The 26564-nt window shown below is 45.0% G+C and overlaps 1 protein-coding gene across 1 annotated transcript in view; it reads left to right on the top strand.

Moving 5' to 3' along the window:
• Positions 1-22375: 22375 nt before the first annotated feature.
• zcchc24 (zinc finger, CCHC domain containing 24) overlaps positions 22376-26564 on the top strand; it is a 186256-nt gene continuing 182067 nt past the window's right edge. Inside the window, exon 1 of the mRNA XM_038783083.1 lies at positions 22376-22834. Within this exon, the coding sequence (XP_038639011.1) occupies positions 22604-22834 (231 nt within the window). The 5' untranslated portion in view covers positions 22376-22603. The remainder of the gene's footprint in view (positions 22835-26564) is intronic.

Here is a 26564-nt window from a genome sequence, read left to right as displayed (position 1 = left end):
CCTAGAGCAAGGGGGCACAGTCTCAGGATAAGGGGCCAATCATTTGCGAGTGAGATGAGGAGAAATTGCTTCACTCGAAAGGTTGTGGATTTTTGGAATGCTATACCCCAAAGGGTTGTGGGTGTTCCATCGTCAAATATGTGTAAGACGGTGGAACAGAGAAATTTTAGGTCTCTCAGTGAGTGGAAGGATATGCGAGGGGGGGTGGGGGGGGGGGGGGGGGGGGGGAAAGGGAAGAGGGAGTTGAGGCAGGAGGTGAGCCTTAATTGTGTTAAGTGGTGGAGCAGGCTCAAGGGGCCTTATGATCCACTCCTGTTCCTATTTCCAATGGTCTCTGTTACAAGTATGAAGATTTATGTATCCATTATTACTGTTACAAAAGTTATGTTAGGCAGATCTCAGCTTAACACACTTTCTTTCAAACATTAACTAAAGTTGGGTATGTAATTAATACAGTTTTTATTTCTCTCACACACACACAAACAATCTGTGAAAAGCAATGTACAGAAAAATTCAGCAAAGTAAGCACACTAACAGTTAACAAATATAAACACCCACCCACGCTGTAATGAAAAGGTCACGGTTACCCCTTTAGAAAAATTTCAATGATATTTCCCCCTTAAATGTTGATGTGTCAGGCAGGTTGGTTCGATGTGGACTGCACTCGATGCAGGGAAGCTAGAAACAGACATCTAACACTGGAGAAGATCCAACACTGTTTTATTCAACGATAGAACTAATATACATATTCAGCTGTGGGTCGACACTATACTGAACTGACTGGAGACCTTGTAGTAGCCTGACCAGACTTACTAGCTACCGCATGGTGTTTGCACTTGCTAGCTCGTGGACTCTGACTGTCTCAGTGGCTGGGTCCAGAGAGAGCGGGAAACCTAGTGCCCTCTGGCTTTATAGTGGTAGTGTCCTGTCTGGTGATTGGCTGCACTGTGTTGTGTGCTTACTGGTCATCCTGTGCGTCAATCACTGCCTGTCTGCATCTCATTATATACATGAGTGGATATTATGACAAATGTTCCTCCAAATGCTAACAGATAAAAGCTGCAAAAAAAAGTGACATTTCCCATATTTCCATTGGCTATGTTGTGCCTTTTTTTTATGATCACTCGTGAGGGATCCAACTTAATTTACATTCTTCAGCTCTGACTGTGAACAAAAATTCTTGAATAAGTTTGTGTTTTGTATGTGTAGATATTCCTTTAGGGCATAGGTCTGAATTGACCTCTTGGGAAGTTAGGAAACAGTCATTCAATCATGATATAAAAAGGATTGGTTGTTAAAGACGGGATGAATATTTTCACACTGTGTCGTGCTGATCATTTCAATTCCAAGCAGCATGGAACCACTTACCATACACACAGCTCCAGAACTCCTCATTAACTGAGCTGCTGGTGAAGGATTTCACAAATGTTGCAATATGTACATACACATATATTCCTTTTTTTTATGGGTTATTAACATTTTATTCCACGCTGTGGAGTTTGCATTCTTTTTATTTCAAGCTATATGGTTTTCTGAACCTAGCTAATCGAATTACTGTAATAAGTATGGAGCTAACTTGAAACACATGAATACTGAGTTAGCACGACTCTTAACTTGTGGCACATTGTACTTTAACCCTTGAATTCTAGCCAAATGCACAAGAACATGTTGGAGCAATTACTTCAGCCCAGCTTAGTTACTGCTGTGGAACAGCAGAAATTTAATTTTCCACAGCAACTCACAGCTAGAAAGGGTTAAAGTTGTCTCAGGTTCCCTCTCCTGATCATTTTGTTGCAGGTTCTTGCTGTTGTACGGAATCAGGTCAGCTGTGATGCCCTCGGTAGTGGAGTTGCCAACCGGCATTCACAATCGAGGCCATTTGGAAAAGATACTGGGGGCGAGGGGGTCCAAGAAAGACCACGCTATTGAACGGGACTCTGTTGCTATCCGAGGCCTCAGTGGGAAACGCCCCTCCAAGGCCGCACTTAGTCCCATTTCCTGCACTGAGGAGCTGTGCTCGCCAGAACTCCTCAGTGAAGGAGGAGATCAGGATGCTATTTTTAAATGGCATCCTGATCTCTCGACTCCCTCCTCCCATGCAAACCCCAGATCCCCCAAAGCCCCACCTCATCTATAACGGGGTCCACGGGAACCCTGCACCCCACCTCACATGGACAGGGCTCCCCACCAGGCGCAATCTCTGGCATGGGTATAATGCCAGCCTGGCAGTGCCACCTGTACACCCTGGAACACCAAGTGCCAGGCTGGCACCCAGGTGGCACTGTCAGAGTGCCAGTACCAGGTTGCCAGGCTGCAGTGCCAAGGTCTCAGATGGCACCAGCATTGCCAGGGTGCTACCCTGCTTGGTGCCCAACCACCCGGGGACCTCAGTTCCCCTGGGAGACCCCCCCCCCAAGTGCCATTCAGCCTGGTCCCCATTTGTGACCCCAATGGCTTGTAACATTTTTCAGCATTGCTGCAATGTAAAATTATCCCATTAACCCTGACGTTCTCGTGAGGTAAAGATTCCATGCTTTATTTGTAGGTTATTTTGTCAGTTTCACAAATCCATTGAATCCAACAAGCCCATCAAATTGTTTCACTTTGTTGCAAATGTATTAATAGTATCTTGTAACTTATCATCTTTAGAAAATCAAACGTGGATTGTCAGACTATTTACCGGACATTGCGAAATGACAATGTGTGCTTTTTACTGATGTCTTTGTCAAACAAACAGCAAAGTACAAAAGTCATGGGTAATTGGGCAAGGCCTTTGGTAAAACGTCAGCTAATATTACGGGAATAAAATTGACAGAAGGAACTTAGGAAAATGAGCCCTTCAAACCTTTTGCTCCATTAAATAAAACCATGCTGATTCGCAACCTAACTCCGTTTACCCACCTTTCCCCAGAATCCTGACTATCTTTGGATAACAAAAATCTATCCATCTCAGACTTCAATCCAACAATTGATCTGGCATTAATTGCCGTCAGCGGAAGACTGTTCCAAACCTCTTTGTGTGAAAGGGTGTTTCCTCATTTCATCCCTGAGAGGTCTGACTCTAACTTTTAGACTATGTCCCCACAAACTACTTGCCCCAACCAGCAGAAATAGTTTGTCTCTATGTAACACATCTGTTTGTCTTATCAAATCACCTGTTAACTTTCTAAACTTCAGGGAGTAACACCTCAGTTTGTGTAACCTCTCTTCATAGTTTAGCACAAGGAGTTCCGGTATCATCCTGCTAAATCTACACCACACTCCCTTCAAGGCCAATATAGGGGATGGCATTTTGTGAAGGAGAGTGCTGGAGGGGGAGGTGGAACGCAGTGATACAATTGATAAGACTCTTCTTTCACAGCATGTTACATGGATCTCAACCTGGTCCAAACTCTCGATATGGATGTTTCCTTAACCTCAGAGACTGGTTCTTGATTAACAAAGGGATGAAAGGTTGTCACTGGGCAGAATTGTGGGTTTGCAGTTACAATCAGATCAGCCATGATCTTATTAATGGTGACGCAGGCTCGAGGGGCCAAGTGGCCTACTCCTGCTCCTAGTTCGTAAGGTATATCAGTGATACTGGTCTCAAACCTGTAGAATGAGACTTGAGGGCAGCATGCCTGGATGACACAGCAAGCTCCTTTGCCACTTTTACCTAGTTAGCAGCGAGTTAACCAGGGCATTGACACAACTTGTGGAAATCCAAAGCTGTAAAATGGAGACCTGTTTGAAAAAAGCAGAAGAGGCTCCCTCAGCATTTATATTCAAACAAAATAGTTCTGTCTCACAAGTAGCTTATAGTCCAACGGTATCTCAATTTTGTAAGCATGAACATCCAAAGTAGCTTAGTTTAGTTAGATTGGCCAACAGTTCTTGCTTCTCTGTTAATTAAAAATGACACTGGGGTAGATTTTCAGCTTGCTGCCTGGACATATTAATCAGCCACCCACTATAGCTTTCTCCTCGTTCTCCGTAACTCTCAACCTCTTTTTCTGTTCTCTATTCACCTCACTCCATGGAAGCAGCACTTATTTCAGATTGTTAATCAACTCATGAATCCTATGACTATTTCACGCTGCTTTTTAAATGGGAATCATGTAAATACGACAACAGTAATATTTCCCAACCTCTGTCAACCACCCTCGGAGTCAAGATAAACACTTTTTTTCCGTCGCAGTTTACCTGAGAAACTTTATAAATTTCACCATCCGCCTTGTTTCAATTGATTTGGAGAAACAGATTTTTATTTGCAGATTGAGGAAAGATACAAGGTGAGTTGTTGCTCATTTAGTTGAGATGTGGAGATGCTAGCGTTGGACTGGGGTGAGCACAGTAAGAAGTCTTACAACACCAGGTTAAAGTCCAACAGGTTTGTTTCGAATCACTAGCTTTCGGAGCGCAGCTCCTTCCTCAGGTGAATGAAGAGGTGGGTTCCAGAAACATATATAGAGACAAAGTCAATAATGCAAGATGATACTTTGAATGTGAGTATTTGCATTTAGTTGAGAATGTGGGGGGTGGTCGAGAATGCTACAATGTTAAAATGGAGAGGAGAATGGGTCACAATCTCATAGAACCATAGCGTGTTCACAGCTATTCTAGGCCTCGTGTTTGCATCTCCAATGAAAGACTTCAGTATTGTTGAAAAAAGAGACCTTCTGTCAAAGCTTTTCATCTTCCACGCATCAGGTCAGCTATGCAAGATAAACCAAAAGTAAAGGGAACAACAATTTATACTGCATGACAACAGAATTAGTGATTGGTTGGCAAGTGGACTCTGATTGGTAAAGATTTTGCCAAGGAGAATGCAGCTGTTTCAAATTCAAACAAAAGGTTGGGCAACCGCCAGGCCCTGGTTCATTCCCCGTGACCGTAACCATTTCGAGTTGACTTGTCTGGTTTTAATTTGAAACAAAAGCTTGGCAGTTAACTGTCCTCTGCTGCATTGTCTATGGAAATGCCTCAACGATTCAGCACTCCCTTCTCATGCAGACTAAATTATTCTTCCCTTTTCTATTGGGTAATCTCACGGAGCTGTCCTGATGAGTGCAAGATGAAAAGCATCCAGACCATTCAGCAATACTCAGGTTCCCTACTTCAAAACGATCATTTGAAAGATTTTGGAGTAATGTTTCTTGGGTTTTTGTCTTCCCACAATGAGACAACTGTGCTTTGATTGGTTCCTGCAATGTAAAGTAAGAGCCCATATTGCAATCTCAGTACAAATGCTGTAAACTGAGTCCGGACTGTTGAGATTTGTAATGGGAGGAAATGTTGCCACAGTCCCAGAGGACCATCGGCTGCTTTCCCCTTTGAGAGCTGACTGGTGATGATTTAACTTGAGGGTCACCAGGTGAGGGGCAGGGTTGAGAAGGCCGGGCTTTCATGAATAACTTCGGCCAGTATGGAGATTGAACCCGTGCTGTTGACATCGCTCTGCATCATGAACCAGCCACCAGCCAATTGTGCTAAACGGTAACAAGGAAGACAAAGTGATATGAAAGACATAGAGCCGGGCATTTCCCGACTCTTACACAAATTCGGTTGAAGAAAGCCTTTCGGCCCACTTGATCACATCCTCACAAAATCCCCTTCCAATGAGCTGTTTCATAAATCCAAATCAGTCCTACTCTAATGAAGTCTCTCAACATCTGGAGGTCTTGGAGTGCAGTGGCTAGTATCCGTGCCTCGGAGCCAGAAGCTCTGGTTCGAGTTTCACCCCAGGTCTTGATGGTCAAAGAAGATGCGTTCATAGTGTGGTTGAAAATCCTTCCAACACGCACCAATAGCAAGGGGTAAGAGTGGTAGAGATTCCTGGTCAGGAAATTCCTGGTGATGGAAAGAACATTGGAGCCTCAATATCACTGTCCAAAGCTCCAGACTGCAACATGGATATCTGTGTGGAGTTTGCATGTTCTCCCCATTTCTGCGTGGGTTTCCTCCGGGTGCTCCAGTTTCCTCCCAGAATCCAAAGATGTGCAGGCTAGGTGGATTGGTCATGCTAAATTGTCCTTTAGTGTCCAAATATGTGCAGGTTAGGTGGGGTTACGGGGATAGGGCGGGGGAGTGGATCTGGGTAGGGTGCTGTTTCAGACGTTGGTGCAGACTCAATGGGTCAAATGGTTTCCTTCTGCACTGTGGGGATTCTATGATACTATTCCATGTAAAAGTGCACATTGCCACAGCAACTACGACTCCTTGAGTGAAATGCAAAACATCAATAACTACTGCCCAGAGTGGGAGTGAGATGCATCCACAAAGGGTAGCACATTGCAATAGATTGATTTGCAAATTTTAAAAAAAAATCACTTTTAAGGATTTACTTAAGACATCTTGTGAAACATCCATTGTCCTTTTTTTCATTGGCTGCCACAATATAGGCAGCCAAGTGACCGATTGAAAGAGCATTTTAAAGCAGAATCCTGCTATATGATATTCTGCTAAAACCGTGTAGATTGCCATGTGAATTATTCTTGATGCTAATGGAGTATTCAATAATGTAATAATTCTTTGTACCTCAGGAGGTTTAAAATGTCAAATTTAATGAATTTGCTTTTATTAAAAACAAAAGGAACAAAGTTGAAACGAATGCATAAATTGTCTTAAAATAAAGATGAAAAAAATATCATATTATACAAAAATCGATATTAACAGTGCACCTTTGCAACTGATGAACGTCATGCAACTCAAAGATCATTCTTTGGGGAAGAGTTTCCAACTGCAGGTAGACGCATTAACTCAAACCTATAAACAGCGGTTTATCTTCTGATATTACACTGTTAAAGGGACATCACTCTGTTTAACCTTGCTGCCATCTCAGATGTAATTTGAAGAATAATCCAGTAAGGTTTCACAGTCCTTGAATGAACAAAGGAACTTGAAGCCTCGAACTCTGGCTTTTCAATTGTAACCTAAGAGTTCCTCCTGTCTTTAGGAAACTCGCAGACACCACAAGCTTTATTACTGTGGTTGCAAAGTGTTAGTGTATCGAAAATCAGCTGATCAAAAAGGAATCCAGGGACACTCTGCCTGTGATTAACGTCATCCAGTTACTTGCCTTTTGTACCAAATGATTTCTGTGTCAGCCAGAAATAGGTCCAGCTCTCACATGAATTGCTTCTGATATGGCTTTCTCTGCACATTTACACAGAGTTCCACTTTGGCTTCTCATGCACTTTCTAACCCAGGTTTGACAGCATTTTGCAGTTACACTTTACTCAATGTCAAATCCAAGTAATGCTTTTCTCCAGGAGAATCTCCATAACCCTCCCCTTTCTCTGTGAATCTGCGCATTAACTCCTGATATTATAATGGAATCGGCTGTGAACCAGAATCTATTGCAGCATTGTAAAAACTATGCTGTGAAAGAAGTAACTGATTAAATTTACATGCACAGGATACATTACATTAAATTACATTGAAAGAGGCCATTCAAAATTCAGAAAACAACAGTTTGACTAACATCTATCTGAGCGATATTGCTAGAATCTATTATTAGGGAGGTTATAGTAGTATATTTAGAATATCAGAATTTGATCATGCAGAGGCTTTATGAAAGGGAAATTGTATTTAATTAATTTCTTGGTGATTTTTTAAAGAAGTAATAAGCTAGGTGAATAAAGGGGAACCTGTCGATGTGGTGTACATGGATTTCCAGAAGGCATTTTATAAGATGCCATATCAAAAGTTACATGCTGTAAGAAGGAATGTGTTAGCATGGATAGAGGTTGGGTTAGCTAACAGGAAGGAGGGAGTAAGGGATAAATGAGTCATTTCAGGTTGGCAAGTGGAGTGCCACAGGGTTCAGTGCTGGACCTAAACTATTTACAATGTATATCAACAACCTGGTTGAAGGGACTGAATGTATGACAGCTAAATTTGCCAATGGCGCCAAGATGGGCAGGAATGGAAGTTATCAAAAGCAAGTAGAGAGTCTGCAAAGGGATATAGGCAGGTTAAGTAAGTGGGCAAATATTTGGTAAACAGAGTATAATAGGGGGAAATGTGAACTTGTCCACCTAGGCAGGAAGAATAGAAAAGCTACATATTATTTAATGGGAGAGAGATTGCAGATCTCTGTGCTCCAGAGGGAACTGGGTGTCCCGACATGAATCACAAAAAGTTAGTATGCAGTTAGGGATTAGGAAGGCAAATTGAATATTGTTGTTTATTGAAAAATGAATACAATACCAAAGTAGAGACATTTTACTGCAGCTATACACGGCCTTGGTGAGGCTACATCTAGAGTACTGCACTATGTACAGTTTTGGTCTCCTTATTTGGCAAAACATAATTGTGTTAGACACAGTTCAGAGAATATTCACTCGACTCATTCCTGGGTTGAGGATCTTATCTTAGGAAGAAAGGTTGAACAGGTTAGGTCTATAGCTAATGGAATTTAGAAGAATGGGCGGTGATCTTATTGAAACATGTAAGATCCTGAGGGGGTCTTGACAGGGTGAACACCAGTAGGATGTTTCCATCGTAAGAGAGTCTAGAACAGAGGTGGGACACAATTTAAGAATAAGAGGTCTCCCTTTTAAGACAAAGATGATGGGATTTTCTCTTTCTCAGAGGATCATTGTGGAATTATCTTCCCCAGACAGCAGTGTAGGCTGGGTCATTGAATTTATTCAAGGCGGAGTTTGATAGATATTTGATATTCAACAGAGTCAAGGGCTATTGTGGTGGGAGACAGGTGTGAGGATCCTTCCTGTTTATTCCCTTATTTCACTATTTTGTTGTTTTAATTTTTGATCAATGGATAATGAATGGACACTCACTCGGTTTGATTGATTGGTTGGTAGCCAATAAATTGGCCCAAAAGGCTGTACTCTGCCCGGTAACAGATGGTGATTGGGTCCTCTCCCAGTGGAATGATTTTCAGAGTCTCAAGGAGTTTCAATTTGTCTCCTGAAAACTCAGTGAGAAGGCATCTCTCTCTCCTCCATGTTCCCTGTAGAAAGGCTGCATTCCGGGGCTGCAGAGAACCTGAATGAATGAATCAACAGGAAAAACCATTACAGGCTGCAAAAAAGACAGACACCTTCTCTCTCTCTCCAGAAAGGCTGTGAGAATGTATTTCTGAAATACAAAGACTCATATAACTATAATTAAAAACCATGAACTAAAGCAACGTTGAAGAGGACTAAGTTGCGGAAACCACATTCGATACAAAGACGTTTTTCCTTTTCTTGCGATTTGTTACCCCTCTTCCTTCCTCTGCATTTTGCTTGCCTTGGTGTGTTGTAATCTATAGCAGGGGTGGGCAAACTACGGCCCGCGGGGCCGCATGCCGGCCCGCTAAGTAGTTCTGCGGCCCATTCCAAGTCATTAAAAAAAAAAAAAAAAAAAAAAAATTTTTTTTTTAAAAAAACAAAAAAATTTTTTTTAAAGGTTAATTGGGTGGGGGTCTGTTGGGTTACTATACTGGTATAGGGTGGATATGGTGGACTTGAGTAGGGTGATCATTGCTTGGCACAACGTCGAGGGCCGAAGGGCCTGTTCTGTGCTGTACTGTTCTATGTTCTATATGAGGCGCCCAGAATCATAACCGGGTGACGTAATTATTTTACTTAATATACTGTGCGGCCCTTTGTGAATTGTGAATTTCTGAATGCGGCCCTTGCACGGAAAAGTTTGCCCACCCCTGATCTAGAGGGTGGGAAGTAAGTTAAAGTGGGGAATCAGGAATTAGATAGTAGATAACTAGTTGCATTTGCTGCATTTTTAATAATAGTTCTTGTTATGAATAAGCAGTAATTGTGTTTACATTTACAAACCTGGTGACTGTCATTATTGGACATCCAAGAGCCAAGGACTTTGGGTATTTTCCTAAGAATGATTGGTGAATTCACTTGTTTTGTGACTCTGGATCAAGTGGGGCTGAAATTGACCGCGCAATAGCCCAAGGTATCATAACACAGGAAAGTGAAGTTGAGACTAAACCAGATCATCCATGATTTACAGAATGGTTTGAAGGGCTGAATGGTCTACACTTGCTCCTACGTCCTATGTTCCCATGTTCATTCAGCCAACCTAATCGCTGCTTCACACCAGTCTCATCTCAAACATCGTATCTAACCGATTCAGCAAATGCGGAGTACAGCTTGAGATGTTTAATTGTTGTCACCTGATCGTTTTTGATTCTCCCATCGCTGATTTTTTAAAAAATGCTTTGCAATTATTGAAATTGAGAATACTCCCAAATATTCACCTCTCCTTAATATGGACTCACACCTTGAGCTTTGGAAGATTGTCTGTTTTTAATTTTTTTTAAATAAATTTAGAGCACCCAATTATTTTTTTTCACAATTAAGAGGCAATTTAGCATTCTCAGTCCACCTACCCTGCACACCTCGCTTGGGTTGTGGGAGTGAGACCCATGCAGGCACAGGGAGAATGTTCAAACTGCACACGGATAGTGACCAAGAGCTGGTATCGAAGCCGGGTCCTCAGCGCCGTGAGGCAGCAGTGCTAACCACTATATCACCATGCCACCCGAAGATTGTCTGTTCTTGATCGCGTAGATTTTGGGGTACCCACTGGTGTTTTTTTAATGTTGAGGTTCCAGCAGCATAGCACCACATTATCACACCTTTACAATCTCATAAAAAAGCAAGTCACATTGATATGACTCTTTGCAACTATTTTGTTTGTAGCAACAGGAATTTCTTTCTATGAAGGACTCAAAAGGAAGGTTTTCTCGTAAGCACTTCCTTTCTAATCAGCGCCAACAACTTTGCTATTACTAGTGCCGAAAGGAAATCTTCCCTTGGAGAGAGCAGCAGTTAGTTTCTTCATTGAAGACTGTGATTTGCGTTGACTAATATGGGCCGGGATTCTCCCCTACCCAGTGGGACGGGAGGGTCCCGGTGGGATGGAGTGGCGTGAACCACTCCAGCGTCGGGCCGCTCCAAAGGTGGAGAAGTCTCTGCACCTTTAGGGGCCAAGCCATCACATTGAGGGGCTAGGCCTGCGCCGGAGTGGTTGGCGTTCCACCGGCCGGCGTGGAAGGCCTTTGGCGCCACGCCAGCCAGGGCCGAAGGGACTTTGCCGGTCGGCGGCTGCTGACATCATCCCCGCGCATGCGCAGGGGAGGGGGTCACTTCCACCTCCGCCATGGTGAAGACTATAGCGAAGGCGGAAGGAAAAGACTGCCCCCACGGCACAGGCCCGCCCGCCGATTGGTGGGCACCGATCGCGGGCCAGGCCACCGTGGGGGCACCCCCCGGGGCCAGATCGGTCCGCGCGCCCCCCCCCCCCCCAGGACCCCAGAGCCCACCTGCGCCACCTGCTCCCGCCGGTAAGGTAGGTGGTTTGATCTACGCCGGCGGGAGAAGCATGACAGCGGCGGGACTTCGGCCCATCGCGGGCTGGAAAATCGCTGGGGGGGGGGGAGCACGTCGACCAGCACGGAGCGATTCCCACCCCCGCCGAATCTCCGGTGCCAGAGAATTCAGGACACGACGGGGGCGGGATTGATGCTGGCCCCCGGCGATTCTCTGACCCGGCGGTGGGTCGGAGAATCCCGCCCATGATATCTCAAACTATTTGTGTGTGGCACTTTTCACAATGGCAGTCTTAACCAAGCAGCTTGTGTAGTCAGTTTGCCATTTAATGAGTTGAATAGTTCTGTTACATTTCACACTTAATTAGCTGCACCACATGACCATTGCATTTCATTTACCCTTTTACGAAACAATGAGTAAAACGAAATCAGGAAAAGGGCACCGCCCACTGTGGAGACTTACTTCTTTCCTGGTTCTGTTAAAGGGATACCTGGGTATTCAGAATCAGAGTTAAATTTAGTGCATTTCCTTAACACTGTGGGAACAAGTGAGTATTGGCAGTCTCCAACACAAGGGAGCATCAGAGTTCAGGCAATGGAGGAGATCGCTGGAAAAACCCCTTCTAAACACAAATCGTTTTTCAATAATCACTTAGAAATTAAATATACAGAATCATTTGTCTAGCCTCAGCCAACCGCTGACGAAGCTTACAAAGGATAAGATTGATTGAAGCAATCCAACGCAAGTCAAGTTTAATGAAGGAAATGGCTGCTGAGATTTAAAGTGAGGGTGGCAGATATATTTTACTCTTGAGAAATGATCGGGTGTATTTACTCACCCAAGGTTAGTGCTCCACATCACGCCAATGCTTCAGTTGTTGCAAAAACCTGGAGTCAGAAAATCAAGCTAAACCCCAGTCACACTGAGGCCTCAGCAGGTTAAACAGGATACCAATGATTCCAATGAAATTGAGAGTGATTGTTCTTAAATCGCTGGGCAGTGCAAATCCAATTGTCCAACACAAAAGATTTAGAATCTGACCATTATTAATAAAGGGCAGCCAGATCCAAGGAATGAGATATGCCACATGTGGCTAATGTGGGTTATCTGCGCATTGCAAACAGTAAGAGGAATTGTAGATTTTAACAGGATACTCCAGATATTATTTAAAGCTTTTTGAGGGTGCATTTACACTACAACTTGCGAGTTGCTGTGAAGTGGTTAACCATAAATGCAAGTTAATTCTGTAGTGAGGGCCTGGAGGGGCCTAGAGAGACGGGCATTCATTGCATCTTATTGCAGAAGCTTATCCTCTAGATTTACATTGCAGCAAACTAATGGAAAATGTCACTGACAGTACTGCAGAACACAGAATAATACAGCACTGTACAGGCCCTTCAGCCCACGATGTTGTGTCGACCATTTATCCTAATCTAAGATTAACCTACCCTACACCCCTTCAATTTACTGCTGTCCATGTGCCTGCCCAAGAGTCGCTTAAATGTCCCTAATGACTCTGACTCCACCACTTCTGCTGACAGTGCATTCCACGCACCCACCACTCTCTGTGTAAAGAACCGACCTCTGACAGCTCCCCTATGGGCAGCACGGCAGCACAAGTGGATAGCACTGTGGCTTCACAGTGCCAGGGTCCCAGGTTCAATTCCCCACTGGGTCACTGTCTGTGTGGAGTCTGCCCGTTCTCCCCGTTTCTGCGTGGGTTTCCTCCGGGTGCTCCGGTTTCCTCCAAAGATGTGCAGGTTAGGTGGATTGGCCGTGCTAAATTGCTCCTTAGTATCCAAAAGATTAGGTTGGGTTACAGGGAGAGGGTGAAGCGTGGGCTTAAGTAGGGTGCTCTTTCCAAGGACCAGTGCTGACCCAATGGGCCGAATGACCTCCTTCTGCATTGTAAATCCTATGATGATTCTATGATTAGACCAGATGTGGCTTCAAAGAGCCCTGGCAAAACGGAACTCAATGCCAGAGGAGAAAAATTATCTTTTGGCTGGAGTCACACTCAGCACAAAGAGGGATGGTTGTAGTTATTGGAGGACAATCATTTCAGCTCCAGGACATTGTTTGAAGTGTTCTAGTCCCGACTATTTTCCTCTGCTTCATCAATGACCTTTTATAAAGTCAGAGCGGGGCAGTTTGCTGATAATTGCAATGTTCAGTCTCATTTGTATCTCCTCAGATTATGTAGTAGTCTGTGCCCACATCCAGCAAGATGGGGACAACACACAGACTTACATGGATCAGTGACAAGTAACATTTAATGCCATCCAGTGACCATCTTTAACAAGAGAGAATCTGATCACTTTGCCTTGAAATTCACTGGCATGGTTATCGCTGAATCCCCCACTATCAACATAATGTGGGGTTACCATTGACCAGAAATTGAACTGGACCAGCCACATAAATACTGTGGCTACAAGAGCAGGTCAGAGGCTGGGAATCCTGCAGCGAATAACTCACCTCCTGACTCCTCAAAAGCCTGTCCACCATCTACAAGGAACCGGCCAGGAGTGTGATGGAATAGCTCTCCACTTGCCTGGATGAGTCCAGCCCCAACATTCAAGAAACTCGACACCATCCAGGACAAAGCAGCCCCGCTTGATTGGCAACCCCATCCACCAGTTTAAACATTCACTACCTCCACCACTCATGCACATTGGCAGGAGTGTATGTCTTGTACAAGTTGGACTGCAGCAACTCACCAAACCTCCTTTGATAGCACCTTCCAAACCCACAACTTCTGCCACCCAGAAGAACACGAGCAGCTGCAAGTTCACTTCTAAGCCACACACCATCTGAATTGTTACCATTTCACTGTTCCTGGCTCAGAATCCTGGAGCTTCCTTCCGAACAGCACTGTGGCACTTCAAGAGTTGAAACAGGCATCTCACCACCACTTTCTTCTGGGCAATTAGCAACAGGCAATAAATGCTGGGCTTGCCAACTGTGCCCACATCCCAAGAAAAAAATAAATAAACTGTTTTAACATTGGTGCAGGGTGGGAAATTGCTTTACACTAAGTTAATGTTATGTAAAATATCGTTCCATTTTGAAAGTTCTGAAATCCTTCTGTTAGCAGGGCTACATCAATCAGGAATGCTTTAGTTAGTTTTATCGTTTCTTTTTATTAAAATAATTTTTATTGAAATTATTACAAAATATAAACATCTCAACTATATTAACAAAACAACAGCGGTAACACCCCAAGAACAACACCCACCCATCTTCAAACGCAACTACAAACAAAAGAAAAAACAAAAGAACACCCAAACAACAAAGGGAAAAGAAATAACACCCGCCACATCCCACCACCCATGTACACAGTTCTCCCTCCCCCCGATCCAAACCCCCCAGCGCTGGGCACGCCCAAACATATGGGCGTTGTTCGCTGGGCACACCTGTCTTCGCCCCCGAAAAAACCTACTCATCCTCGTCCCAGTCATGTGGGCCCTATGCAGCACCTTGAACTGTTGAGGCTAAGCCTCGCACAGGAAGAGGAGGAATTCACTCTCTCCAGGGCATCCGCCCACGTCCCCTCCTCAATCTCCTCACCCAGCTCCTCTTCCCATTTACCTTCAGTTCCTCCACCGAGGCCTCGTCTACCTCCTGCATTACCCGGTATATGTCCAAAATCCTCCCTCCTCCAACCCACACCCCCGAGAGCATCCTGTCCCGTACCCCACGTGGGGGCAACAAGGGGAACCCCTCCACCTGCCGCCTGGCAAATGCCCTAACCTGCATGTACCGAAACATGTTCCCCGGGGGGAGCCCAAACTTCCCCTCTAACTCCCCCAAGCTCGCGAACCTCCCCTCCACAAACAGGTCCTTCAACCTCCTAACCCCTACCCTGTGCCAGCCCAGAAATCCTCCATCAATGCTCCCTGGAACCAAACTGATGGTTCCCCGTAATCGGGGCCTCCATCGAGACCCCCACTTCTCCCCTATGCCGTCTCCATTGCCCCCAAATTTTGAGGGTAGCCGCCACCACCGGGCTCGTGGTATACCTCGTTGGAGGGAGCGGCAAACGTGCCTCCAGTCATGTGCCCACACATGACGCCACCCCTCCATCCTCTTCCATGCTGCCCCTTCCTCGTCCATTACCCACTTACGCACCATCGCTGCGTTGGCAGCCCAGTAGTACCCACAGAGGTTGGACAACGGCAGCCCCCTTATCCCTGCCCCGTTCCAGGAAAGTTTTACCTTTTCTAACACTAAACCAGGTAGTAACTAACATTGAGATTCATGGAAGATGTTGGTTTGAATTATTGATGCAGAATCGTAGAATTTTATGGTTGCAGAAGGCTATTCCGTACCATGCTGTCTGTCCTGGCTCTCCAAATGAGCATAATGACATAGGGCGTGATCTAACGGCCGTGTTGCGCCATAGGGCGCGCAGCGAGGCATGGTCGGACATGCCGGGTCATCCCTCTCCCGGGATCACTCGGCTTGCAAGCCTTATAAGAATAATCGCTTATTGTCATAAGTAGGCTTTCAATAAAGTTACTGTTAAACCCCTAGTCGCCACATTCCGGCGCCTGCTTGGGGAGGCCGGTAGGGGAATTGAACCCGCCTGCTGGCCTTGCTCTGCATTACAAGCCAGCTGTTTAGCCCATTGTGCTAAACCAGGTCCCTGCCTTATGATCAGCCTAATGAAATCTACACGATCTCGCAAGACATCGTGATGTATCCCGCCCATTGTGGGTGGGATCACCTTTTAGCAATTCAGCATATTAGAGTGAGACAGCTAGTCTCACTCTAATATGCATTCCCACAATCTACCCCAGGTGTGAGATCTAACCCCCTTTTCCTTGGCGATCTTGGGCTAGTGGTGTTCAGTGCTGGTCTCCACAAATGGGGACCAGATGGAACAGTACTTGTGGGGGTCTCCCAGGGGATCGGAAGCCACCAGCTGCTTGCCCTCTGGGCAGCTGGCACTGCTGGCATCGCCTGGGTACTGTCATCTTGAGCACCTTGGCAGTGCAACCTGGGTGCCATCCTGACACTCCCAATTTGCCCAGGTGGCACTGCCAGCTGGCAGGGGCACTGCCAAGGTGCCAGGCTAGCATTTTCCCTGTGCTGTGGAATGGACCTGGGGGTACCCTGCGTGGGGGGAGGTACGTGAGTTGAGGTTTGATGGCCGTGTCAGGAGATCGGGCTCCATTTAAATAGGGTCCCAATCTCCCCTGCACTGAGGAGGTCTATAGTGCAAGAAACGGGGCTAAGTGCGGCCTCAGCCACGCATTCCCGCTGAGGCCCCAATCTACCCAAATGACCGCTCAATAGCATGGTGTTTCTCGGCATTCCGAGCACCAGGAAACACCCGGCTAATTGCGTGCGTTACGGAACTCTGTTCCCATTCGGGTAGATTGCGCCGTTAGTGCCACTCTCTGGAATTTTCCCCATGCCCCTGTGCATTGCTCCTATTCAGATAATCATCTAAAGCCCTTGTGAATACCTCGATTGAACTTGCCTCTGGCACACTTCCCCAGGCCGTGCATTTCAGACGCAAACCACTCGCTGTGCGAAAAAGGTTTTTTTCTCACGCCATATTTGCTTCTTTGCAAATTTAAGGGCACAGATTTAAATCTGTGCCTCTCGTGCTTGATCCATTTACGAGCGGGAGCAGTTTCTCCCTATCTACTCGTCCGCTCCCTCAGATTTTGAACACCTCTATCAAACCTCCTTTTAAACCTTCTTTCTTCAAGGAGATCAGTCCTAACCTCTCCAATCTATCTCCAATCCATCAGTACCGGACTTTACAGATCTACATCAGTGTGTGTGATTCATGTTGTTATGGGCCAGGGTTTAGAGAACACCAAAGTATATCTTGGAGTTCACCTGACCTACAACTGTTTAGAGATTTTGGTTACGAGGAGCACAAGGGCCGACCTTTCAGGTGTTATTTAACAGAGGCCTTAAGCACTTTTAAACAATACAAAGTTTATTCTACGAATTCAGTTAACATTTTATAAACACACACAGAAAGAATTTTATCAACTACAAACATAAATACCCCACACAGCTACAGTTCTCTCTCTCTCTATATATATATATAACCCTTAATCACTTCCCTTTCTGCTGTTTCAACTTGATAACAACATCCAATACCAGTAAAACCCTTTTTACCAAAACAGTAGGTTTGAATTCTTTACAGAAAACAGTTATCATTTTTAAATTATCAAGTGATCTGGACACCATTTAATATGCAGAGAGAGAGAGAGAGAAGCCTTATTTGCCTGAATCCAGCTTCCAACAGTGTAAACCGAAAGTAAAACCCAGAGCCACAGCCCAGCTCCACCCACACAATGAAATCACTGAAGCCATGTGATAAGGGAACACATTTCTGAACAGGACACTCACATGATAATGTGTAGTGGTTTGTTTATTGACTTTGTGGTGTAATACCCTCCAAAGTAAAGTTTTATGCACATTCAGAATGAAGACAATGCAGACACGACAGTCAAAGTACACAACACCACTGGTTTGTGATCTTTGTGGGAAAATGGTCAACATTAGAAAACTCAAACCTCAGGCACTAGTGGAAACTCTAAACTCCTGTAATAAAAAACAGAATGTGGTTTATTCCATAAAAGAGTGGCTCTCAAAATAGCCCATTTGAAAAACATTAAAATTAAATTGGCATTATTGCTAGCATACATGCATAATAGCCCTACAATTGCCTTGATTGTTAAAAAGTAATGATTGCAGCAGCCGAACAAGTACCTTAGGCATTAATCCTGTTTTGGAAAGCACATAATTCACTGCCAACCATGAATTATTAATTTTCTTCTCAATATATTAAAAGTTGATTGATTCTCACTTCCTTGAGATATCTTACATTTGGTATATCGACAAGTTGAGTCCAAATAGCTCAACCAGTCTTTCTTCAATTGAAAGTGTAACAAATTGATATATATATATATATATTTTCTTTGGGGCTGTTTCAAATAAAAATAATATCCCTAGACATGCTGTGATAGATAAATAGCAACAGTTTATATAGAATGGTCTCTATGTTTAAACACTGAAGACTCATAACATTGATGCTCTGTGACCATACCTGCAGTACAAACATCTTGCCATCTCTAAAGATCGCACATCTTAATTTTGTTTTTTAGATTTAGAGTACCCAATTAATTTTGCCAATTCAGGGGCAATTTAGCGTGACCAATCCACCTAGCCTGCACATCTTTGGGTTGTGGGGGTGAATCCCACGCAAACACGGGGAGAATGTGCAAACTCCACACGGTAAGTGGCCCAGAGCCGGGATCAAACCCGGGACCTCGGCGCCGTGAGGCTGCAGGGCTAACCCACTGACCCACTGTGCTGCCCGACATCTTAATTTTTAAATATATTGACCCAACTGGGGAGCTCTTTGCTTGACAAATATACTGGTGCAGAGGGTAATTCAGTTATTTTGTCCATGTGCCAATGTCCTGATTTAATTGAAAGGGGGAGGCATTGCATTTACGAATAAGTAATGCATGAGGTAGAGCAACATTTAACAGACTGAAAACTGACCAGCATCAACATACTTAATCACCCCAGCACCATCATTAAAGTGGGTGCTTCATGTAAAGTTTGCAATCACTCCATGAGCCACATAAATACTTCCATTTATATGGTGCCTTTCACAACCTCAAAGACTTCTAAACATACTTGGAGATTGATGGCATAGTTATTGTTGTAACATAGTAAATGAGTCCAGTAAACTCCCACAAAGTGCAGAAATAATGACCAAATAATCTGTTTTTGTTTTATTATGTTGTTTGAGGGATAAGTATTGTCCAGAACACTGGGGAAAACGCTCCTGCTCTTCTTCCGAAAGTGCCATGGAATCTTTTACGTCCACTCAAAAGGTCATTGATTTAAGTTTTTAACCTGAAAGTTGGCACAACCAAAGGTGCAGCACTCCATCAGTAACCGTACGTCATTGGGGTGTCAACCAATGTTCCCTCTCTATTTTATTTTGTTGGAGTGCGTGGGTCATTTGTTTAAGTACGTGGCTCTTTTAATTATTTTCTTGTGCATCCACACAAGTACTGTGCAGTAACTTAAAGGAGCCAACTTGTACATGGCCTATGTGAGAACGTTTGAATTGCTACTCGGACCCGCATCACAGAACTGTTACAGTGTTATTCGGTCCAACGTATCTACAAATGCCTTTCCCCCGTACTCTTGCACATTGTTTCTATTCAAATAATCACCTTGAATGCCCTCTTGAACGCTACAACTGAACCTGCCTCCAGCACACTTCCAGGCAGTACATTACAGACCCCAACCACTCGCTTTGTGAAATTTTTTTTTCTCACATTGCACTTGCTTCTTTTGCAAATTACTTTCAATCTGTGCCCTCTCATTCTTCATCCTTTTACAAGTGGGAACAAGTGGGGGCTGTTTAGCACAGGGCTAAATCGTTGGCTTTGAAAGCAGACCAAGCAGGCCAGCAGCACGGTTCGATTCCCGTAACAGCCTCCCCGAACAGGCGCTGGAATGTGGCGACTAGGGGCTTTTCACAGTAACTTCATTTGAAGCCTACTCGTGACAATAAGCGATTTTCATTTCATTTCATTTCTCCCTATCTACTCTGTTGTCCAGCTCCTCGTGACTTTGAACACCTCTGTAAAATCTTAGCCTTCTTCTCTCCAAAGAAAACAGTCCCAACCTCTCCAATCTATCCTCAAAACTGAAGTTTCTCATCTCTGGGACTATTCTTGTAAACCTCTTCAGCGCTCTTTCCAGTCCGCTCACATCCTTCCTAAAGTGTGATACCCAGGACTATACATAATACTCCAGCTGAGGTCGAATTGTGCCTTGTATAAGTTCAGCATAACCTCCTTGCTCTTGTACTCTATGCCCTGTCCATAAAGCCCAGGATACAATGCTTTATTAACTAACTGTTCTCTCCATCTCTCCTGTTACCTTCAATTATCTATGCACGTATGCACCCAGGTCATACTGCTCCTGTAACCCTTAAGAAATGTACCCCTTATTTTATATTGTCTGTCCCTGTTCTTCCTGCCAAAATGCATCACCTCACACTTCTCTGCATTGAACTTCATCTGCCACCTATCTGCCCATTCCAACAACTTGCCAATGTCCTTTTGAAGTTTGCCCTGTCCTCACAGTTTCAGATGCTTCCAAGTTTTATCTCATCTGCAGAAGTTGAAATGATCTCCTGCACACCAAGGTCATTAATATAAATGAGGAAAAGCAAGGTTCCCAATACAAAACTCTGGGGAACTCCAATACAAACCTTGCTCTAGCTCTTTAAATAGGGAGCATTGACGCCAACCTCGATTATAAGCATACAGAAAATGGTACCAATTGAGAAAAGTTTTATTTTTATTTTGATACACCACACGTTACATATGAGAACCAGAGGATGATAGTTCAAGGTGATTGGCTAACGGAAACAGCAGCCAGCAGTACCAGCTCCCGTACCAGCCTCCCCGGACAGGCGCCGGAATGTGGCGACTAGGGGCTTTTCACAGTAACTTCATTGAAGCCTACTCGTGACAATAAGCGATTTTTCATTTTTCATTTTCAGTGAGGAAAAACGTTTTTGCGCAGTGAGTAGTTTGGATCTGGAATGCGCTGCCTGAGAGTGTGGTGGAGGCAGATTGGATTCTGGCTTCCATAAGAGAAGTGGATCATTGTCTGAAGAGAAAAGAAATGGCAGGGCTACTGGGAAAAGGTGGGGTTATGGCTACTGGGTAAACTGCTGTTGAAGAGTGCCAGCACCGAGACAGAAGTTCGAATGGCCTCCTTCCGTGCTGTAACTATGATTTTATCAAACTGAAAACATGATCATTATTTTCTGCAAATATATTGGTATTTCTGTAATTTAAATTGATTTGTTGGTCCTTGGCAGAATGATTTGTTTCCAGTATTTCCTCTGATCACTGTTCAACAATATAAGGTGAGTCTATAATATTCCCAACATATATCAGAAAACGTGAAATTTCACACATCCTAGCCACAGTCCGGCGCCTGTTCGGGTACACAGAGGGAGAATTCAGAATGTTCAATTCACCTAACAAGCACGTCTTTCGGGACTTGTGGGAGGAAACTGGAGCACCCGGAAGAAACCCACACACACACACAGAGAACGCGCAGACTCCGCACAGTGACCCAAGCCGGGAATTGAACCTGGGACCCTGGCGCTGTGAAGCAACAGTGCTAGCCACTGTGTAACCGTGCCGGCCCACTCCCTCTGCTGTCCCTCCCTCCTTTTCCCCTCTCCCTCCCTCCTTCCATCTCTCCGTCCCCCCTTTTCTCTCCCCCTGCCCGGATCTGGGAATGCTATTGCAGTTTGCTCTCCCCCAGACACTTTTGCCTGTGAAGAATTTGAATACAGAATTCCTAAAAGTTCCCTCTCCTCCCAAGCCACTGCAAACACACACACACACACTTCCTCGTAAAGTGATCCCCTGGCGATAGTTTGATTTTAATCTAAATTTAATTAAACCGTGCAGACACCTTCCTTATCGATTGCAGTCTGTGTAAATTGTCCAGGAATAAATAGGACTGTAAAGTATGTGGGGAGGATGAGGGGGGATATTTAGAGTGTGATTGAAAATATATATACATATAATTTATACTTTCATTCTAAAATAAGAGGGGGCATTCAGACAGCTTGAAACAGTTAGATTTTCTTCCCAGTTTAGCACTGGAAAAGTTAAATGATGAAATTGGCCGCATTTAGCCCAGGCACTGGGACTGGAAGGTGTAAAAGACAGAAGTCCACACACAACTCAAGTGTTGAAGGAGGTGGGACTGCATCGCGCTGTGACTGGAGTGCAGGACAATAAAACGGGGAGAGGGGGAGGGGGGGGGGGGGGGGGGCTGCCAGAGGGTTGAAATCGACTCAATGCGAAGCAGCATTTCAGCCCCACTCTGCCAGTGAAATGTATCAAAAGCTGATGATGCAGTTCCGGGTGCCAATGCGCTGCACTGATTGGCTGCCGGGGAGTAACACTTCCCCTGGGGGGAGATAAAGAGCTAGCGGATCAGTCTTGGAGGCTCTCGCCCAACAAGGGGGTGGGGGGGAGGGAGGGAGGGGAGGGGAGGGGGGAAAGGAAAGGAAGGAAGGAAGGAAAGAAAGAGAGAAAACTTACTGACAACTTCACAAACAACACAGCAACAGGCAACTAAACAACAACAAAACACATAGACAGAAAAAGGAGATCCGACCTCTCCACAGCAGCCAGCGCTGGCTTGGGACTTACTACACACACACACACACACTGTGCTAGCAAAGAGAGGGACAGGCGAGCCAGACGCCGGCCAGGATGAGTTTGCTGTCAGCGATCGACACCAGCGCCTCTGTCTACCAGCCAGCTCAGCTCTTAAACTGGGTCTATCTGTCTCTGCAGGACACTCACCAGCCGAGTGCTTTCGATGCCTTCAGACCCGAGTCATCGTCCCAGCACCACGACCTGAACTATACCAAAGCTGCCGATCTGGGAACTTCTCTCTATTCCAACTATCTCAACAACTTTTCTCAACTCCACAGGAACGAGGTGCGGATTGATTCCCTTAAAGTACAGTCTTAATTAAGCCAGGCGATCTGAAATGTGCTCTTTCTGAGCCATCCGTTTTAGGCTGTGATGGGAACTTTAACCAACTTTCTCTTGCGAGTACAGAGGGGTTTTTTTTTTCTTTAAACGCCCGCCATTAGACTGTGTGAAATAGAGAGTGTGTGTGTGAGAGAGAGGGGCAATCTTTTTTCTTTCAAGATTGTTGTCCCTGGAAGATCCTGTAGAACTTTTATGTGTGCGAAGCGGGATTTGTTTGTCCGATTTCTTCTCAATGCGAAGTCATGTTGACATGCTGGCTAATAATTGAGGGCGCTCCTGTGCTGTGTGCAATAGGGGCTGGAGTGTTAAAGTGGCCCCGTTACTCTCTGCCCTTGTCAGCCATTGGAATTTGCCTTCATGCCTGAAAGACGTGTTTCGAAGCAGATTGCTCACCTCCCTTTGCACAATTTCCCCCTCTCGCCTGAGCGTGTGAATCACCCACCCTGATTGACAGCTCGTTACAAGCAATGCAATGCATTAACTCAGCATGGTCCAGCCGGCAAGGAATCGTGGATGATTTGGCTGGAGAGATTTCTAGGCTAATGACGTGCTGTTTTATCGGGATGTCCTGTCTTAGCTTTTTAAAAAATACAAATAAGTCGAGAGAAGCGTGTGTGAGGTTTGAGCAGGGTACATAGCCATGGGCAGGGTGATCTGCAATCTCTCCAGGGGCGTTAGGGGGTTAGTTAGAATTTCAGATTGCAGTCTCTTCGAGAATGTTGTGATGTGAGAGCCTGGTCATTATTTTCCAGTTGGAATATCTGGTTGCTGCTACAGCTACAAAAATAAAACGCCATGTATACGTCGCTCTCCCCATGAGTAAATATGCAGCAAAGTTGGTGGATGAGGTTTGATCTTAAAAGGGCAATGCGTAGCAAGATACACAAGAGGGAGGCAGAAAGTACTTTCCCGTTTTATAAACTCGCATTGTAAAGTATTTTCTTCTCCGGCATCTATTTTTGGAAAAAAAAGTTCCATAAATGACCATATTGTGAGAGCAGTTGGGACTAAACTATCAAATCCTTGTAATGGGATTTGAAAACAATATGAATGTGCTGGTGATGCCACCATCAATTCACAGGAGACGGAGAGTTGAAGTGAACAGTGATTTTAATCAACTGTGCCTGCCTGGGACTGCTGTGTACTGAGGACCGCCTACAGGCTGCAGATCTATATACCTCCCCCAAGGGGGCGGGGCCAGGGGCGGAGCCCACAAGGGCACCAACATGATACAATGTAATGTAATACAATGGTGAATGATCTCAGTAATACATTCACCACAGATGGTCACAGCCCAAAGAGGAGACAAAGTTCACAAGCTCAGAGCAAAGTTAGAGACGGGGGGGTGCTTATGTTACCACCAGGATCCCGGGGTGAGGGACGGGGTTATATTACCACCAGTATCCCGGGGAGGGGGCGGGGAGGGGTTACGTTACCACCAAGATCCCAAGAGCAATTGAGTCAAGGTCAGATGGAACCTTTAAATGATATCTCTCCATCCGCTGAGAAGGGCAACTGAATATTGTTGTGATATTGATTGGCTTTCAAGGAGGGGGGGGGAGATAATTTTGAAAGTTGTAGTCAACAGGTTAGGGGTACAGTGGAGAGGCCCACGCTGGGATAAATATTGCAGAATTCCAAATCAGTCCTACCCCCTGTCAACTCAATGTCATTGGACAGCTCATGTTGTTACTGTCACCCAGCCCCAATCACTCACCGTCCTGGTGCTCAGTGAATCACTTTGAATCATGGGAGGTTTATGGCACAGAAAGAGGCCACATGGCCCATTGTGCTGGACATAAAAAGAGCCACCCCCCCAACGTAATCCCACTTTGCAGCATTTGAGCGCTTGAGGTGCAAATCCAGACATCTTCCGGACCTCCCTGTTAATGTAAACAGGCCCTTCCCATCCACTTGATCCAGGCCCCTCACAATTTTGTTCATCTCAATCACATCTCCCCTCCGCCTTCTCTGTTCCAAGGAGAACCCCAGACTGTCCAATCCTTCCTCATAGCTGTAATGTTCCAGTCCTGGCAACATCCCTTCTTGTATCCTCTCAAATACAATTACATCCTTTCTGTAATGGGGTGACTAGAACTGCCCACAGTAAGGTACAGTAAAATTGCCATAGCCCCAAGTGACCATAGGCTGCTCTACCCTTTAAGAGTACTACTGTTGTGACAACCCATAATGTATACAGTTCCAGCGTAAGGTTTAACTCTGAATTACTGTCCTCTGAGATCTCCGCGTTCCTCTAATTCTGGTCTCTTGCACATCCCCAATTTGAATCGCTCCACCATTGGTTGCCTTCAGTGACCTGCTGTGTGATCTTTGGAATCTCCTTATTAAACTCCTCTGCCTCTCTATCTGGCTTTTATCCTTTAAGACATTCCTTAAAACCTACCTCTTTGGTCAATCTTTTGGGCATTTACCCCATTGAGGCTGTGTCTAGCCTTGCCTCATAATGCTCCTGTGAATCAACCCAGAGCAAATGTGATGTTAAAGGTGGTATAAAAAGACATTGTGATTGAATTCTGGATGGAGTGGGATTGATAAATTGAATGGTCCATTTTTAACTCCAGAGTTCTAGTTGGCACACTATACACATGTATGTGTATGATTGCTTTTAAATTCTGCTATTGCACTCGCACTGTTAATTGCTGCCATCTCTTTTAAGCAACAGGCATATATAGTGGCTTTAATATAGCAAAGTGTCACAAGGAACTTCACACTCGGGGGAAGGGAAATTCATCCTAGGAAATAAGAGAGGAACTAAGGAAGGATGTGCTACCACTGGAGAGGGTGCAGAAGAGATTCACCAGGATGTTGCCTGGGATGGAGCGTTTCAGCTGGGATTGTTTTCCTGAGAGCAGAGTAGGCTGACGGGGGGGAGGGGAGGGAGGGGGGATTGAGGTGTACAAATTAAGAGGGACATAAATAGGGTAGAGGGCAACACGGTTGCATGGTGGTTAGCACAATTGCTTCACAGTACCAGGGACCCGGGTTCGATTCCCGCCTTGGGTCACTGTCTGTGCAGAGTCTGCACATTCTCACCGTTTCTGTGTGGGTTTCCTCCGGGTGCTCCGCTTTCCTCCCACAAGTCCCGAAAGTCATGCTTGTTCGGTGAATTGGACATTCTGAATTCCCCCTCTATGTACCCGAACAGGTGCCGGAATGTGGCCACCAGGGGATTTTCACAGTAACTTCATTGAAGTGTTAATGTAAGCCTGCTTGTGATAATAAAGATTATTATTAGATAGGAAGGAATCTTTCCCTTTAATGAAGGGGTCAGCAAACTGGAGGAAAGGGGCAGGAGATTTAAAGGTAATTTCAGGAAAAACCTTTTCATCCAGAGAGTGGTGGGAATCTGGAACTCACTGTCTTTAAGGGCAGTACAGCCCTCACGACATTTAAGAAGCATTTACGCGAGCCTTTGAAATGTCATAGCTTACAAGGTTTCAGTCTAAGTGCTGGAAAAGAGGATCAGAATAGATAGGTGCTTGATAGTTGGTGCAGACAGGATGGGCCAAAGGGCCTCTTTGTGTGCTGTAACACTCTATGACTCTAACTCAAGAGGTGTGTGCAACTGCCCTTGAAAAATAAATGAAGTGATAGAGGGAAAGGTGCAAGAGTGTAATTTTGAGGAGATACTGAGAGATTGCAACGCTGTGGT

The sequence above is a fragment of the Scyliorhinus canicula genome, chromosome 22 (assembly GCF_902713615.1).
Source record: "Scyliorhinus canicula chromosome 22, sScyCan1.1, whole genome shotgun sequence".
NCBI lineage: Eukaryota > Metazoa > Chordata > Chondrichthyes > Carcharhiniformes > Scyliorhinidae > Scyliorhinus > Scyliorhinus canicula.
The sequence above is the reverse complement of the archived record's forward strand: the minus strand, read 5'-3'. Positions and strand labels throughout refer to the sequence as shown.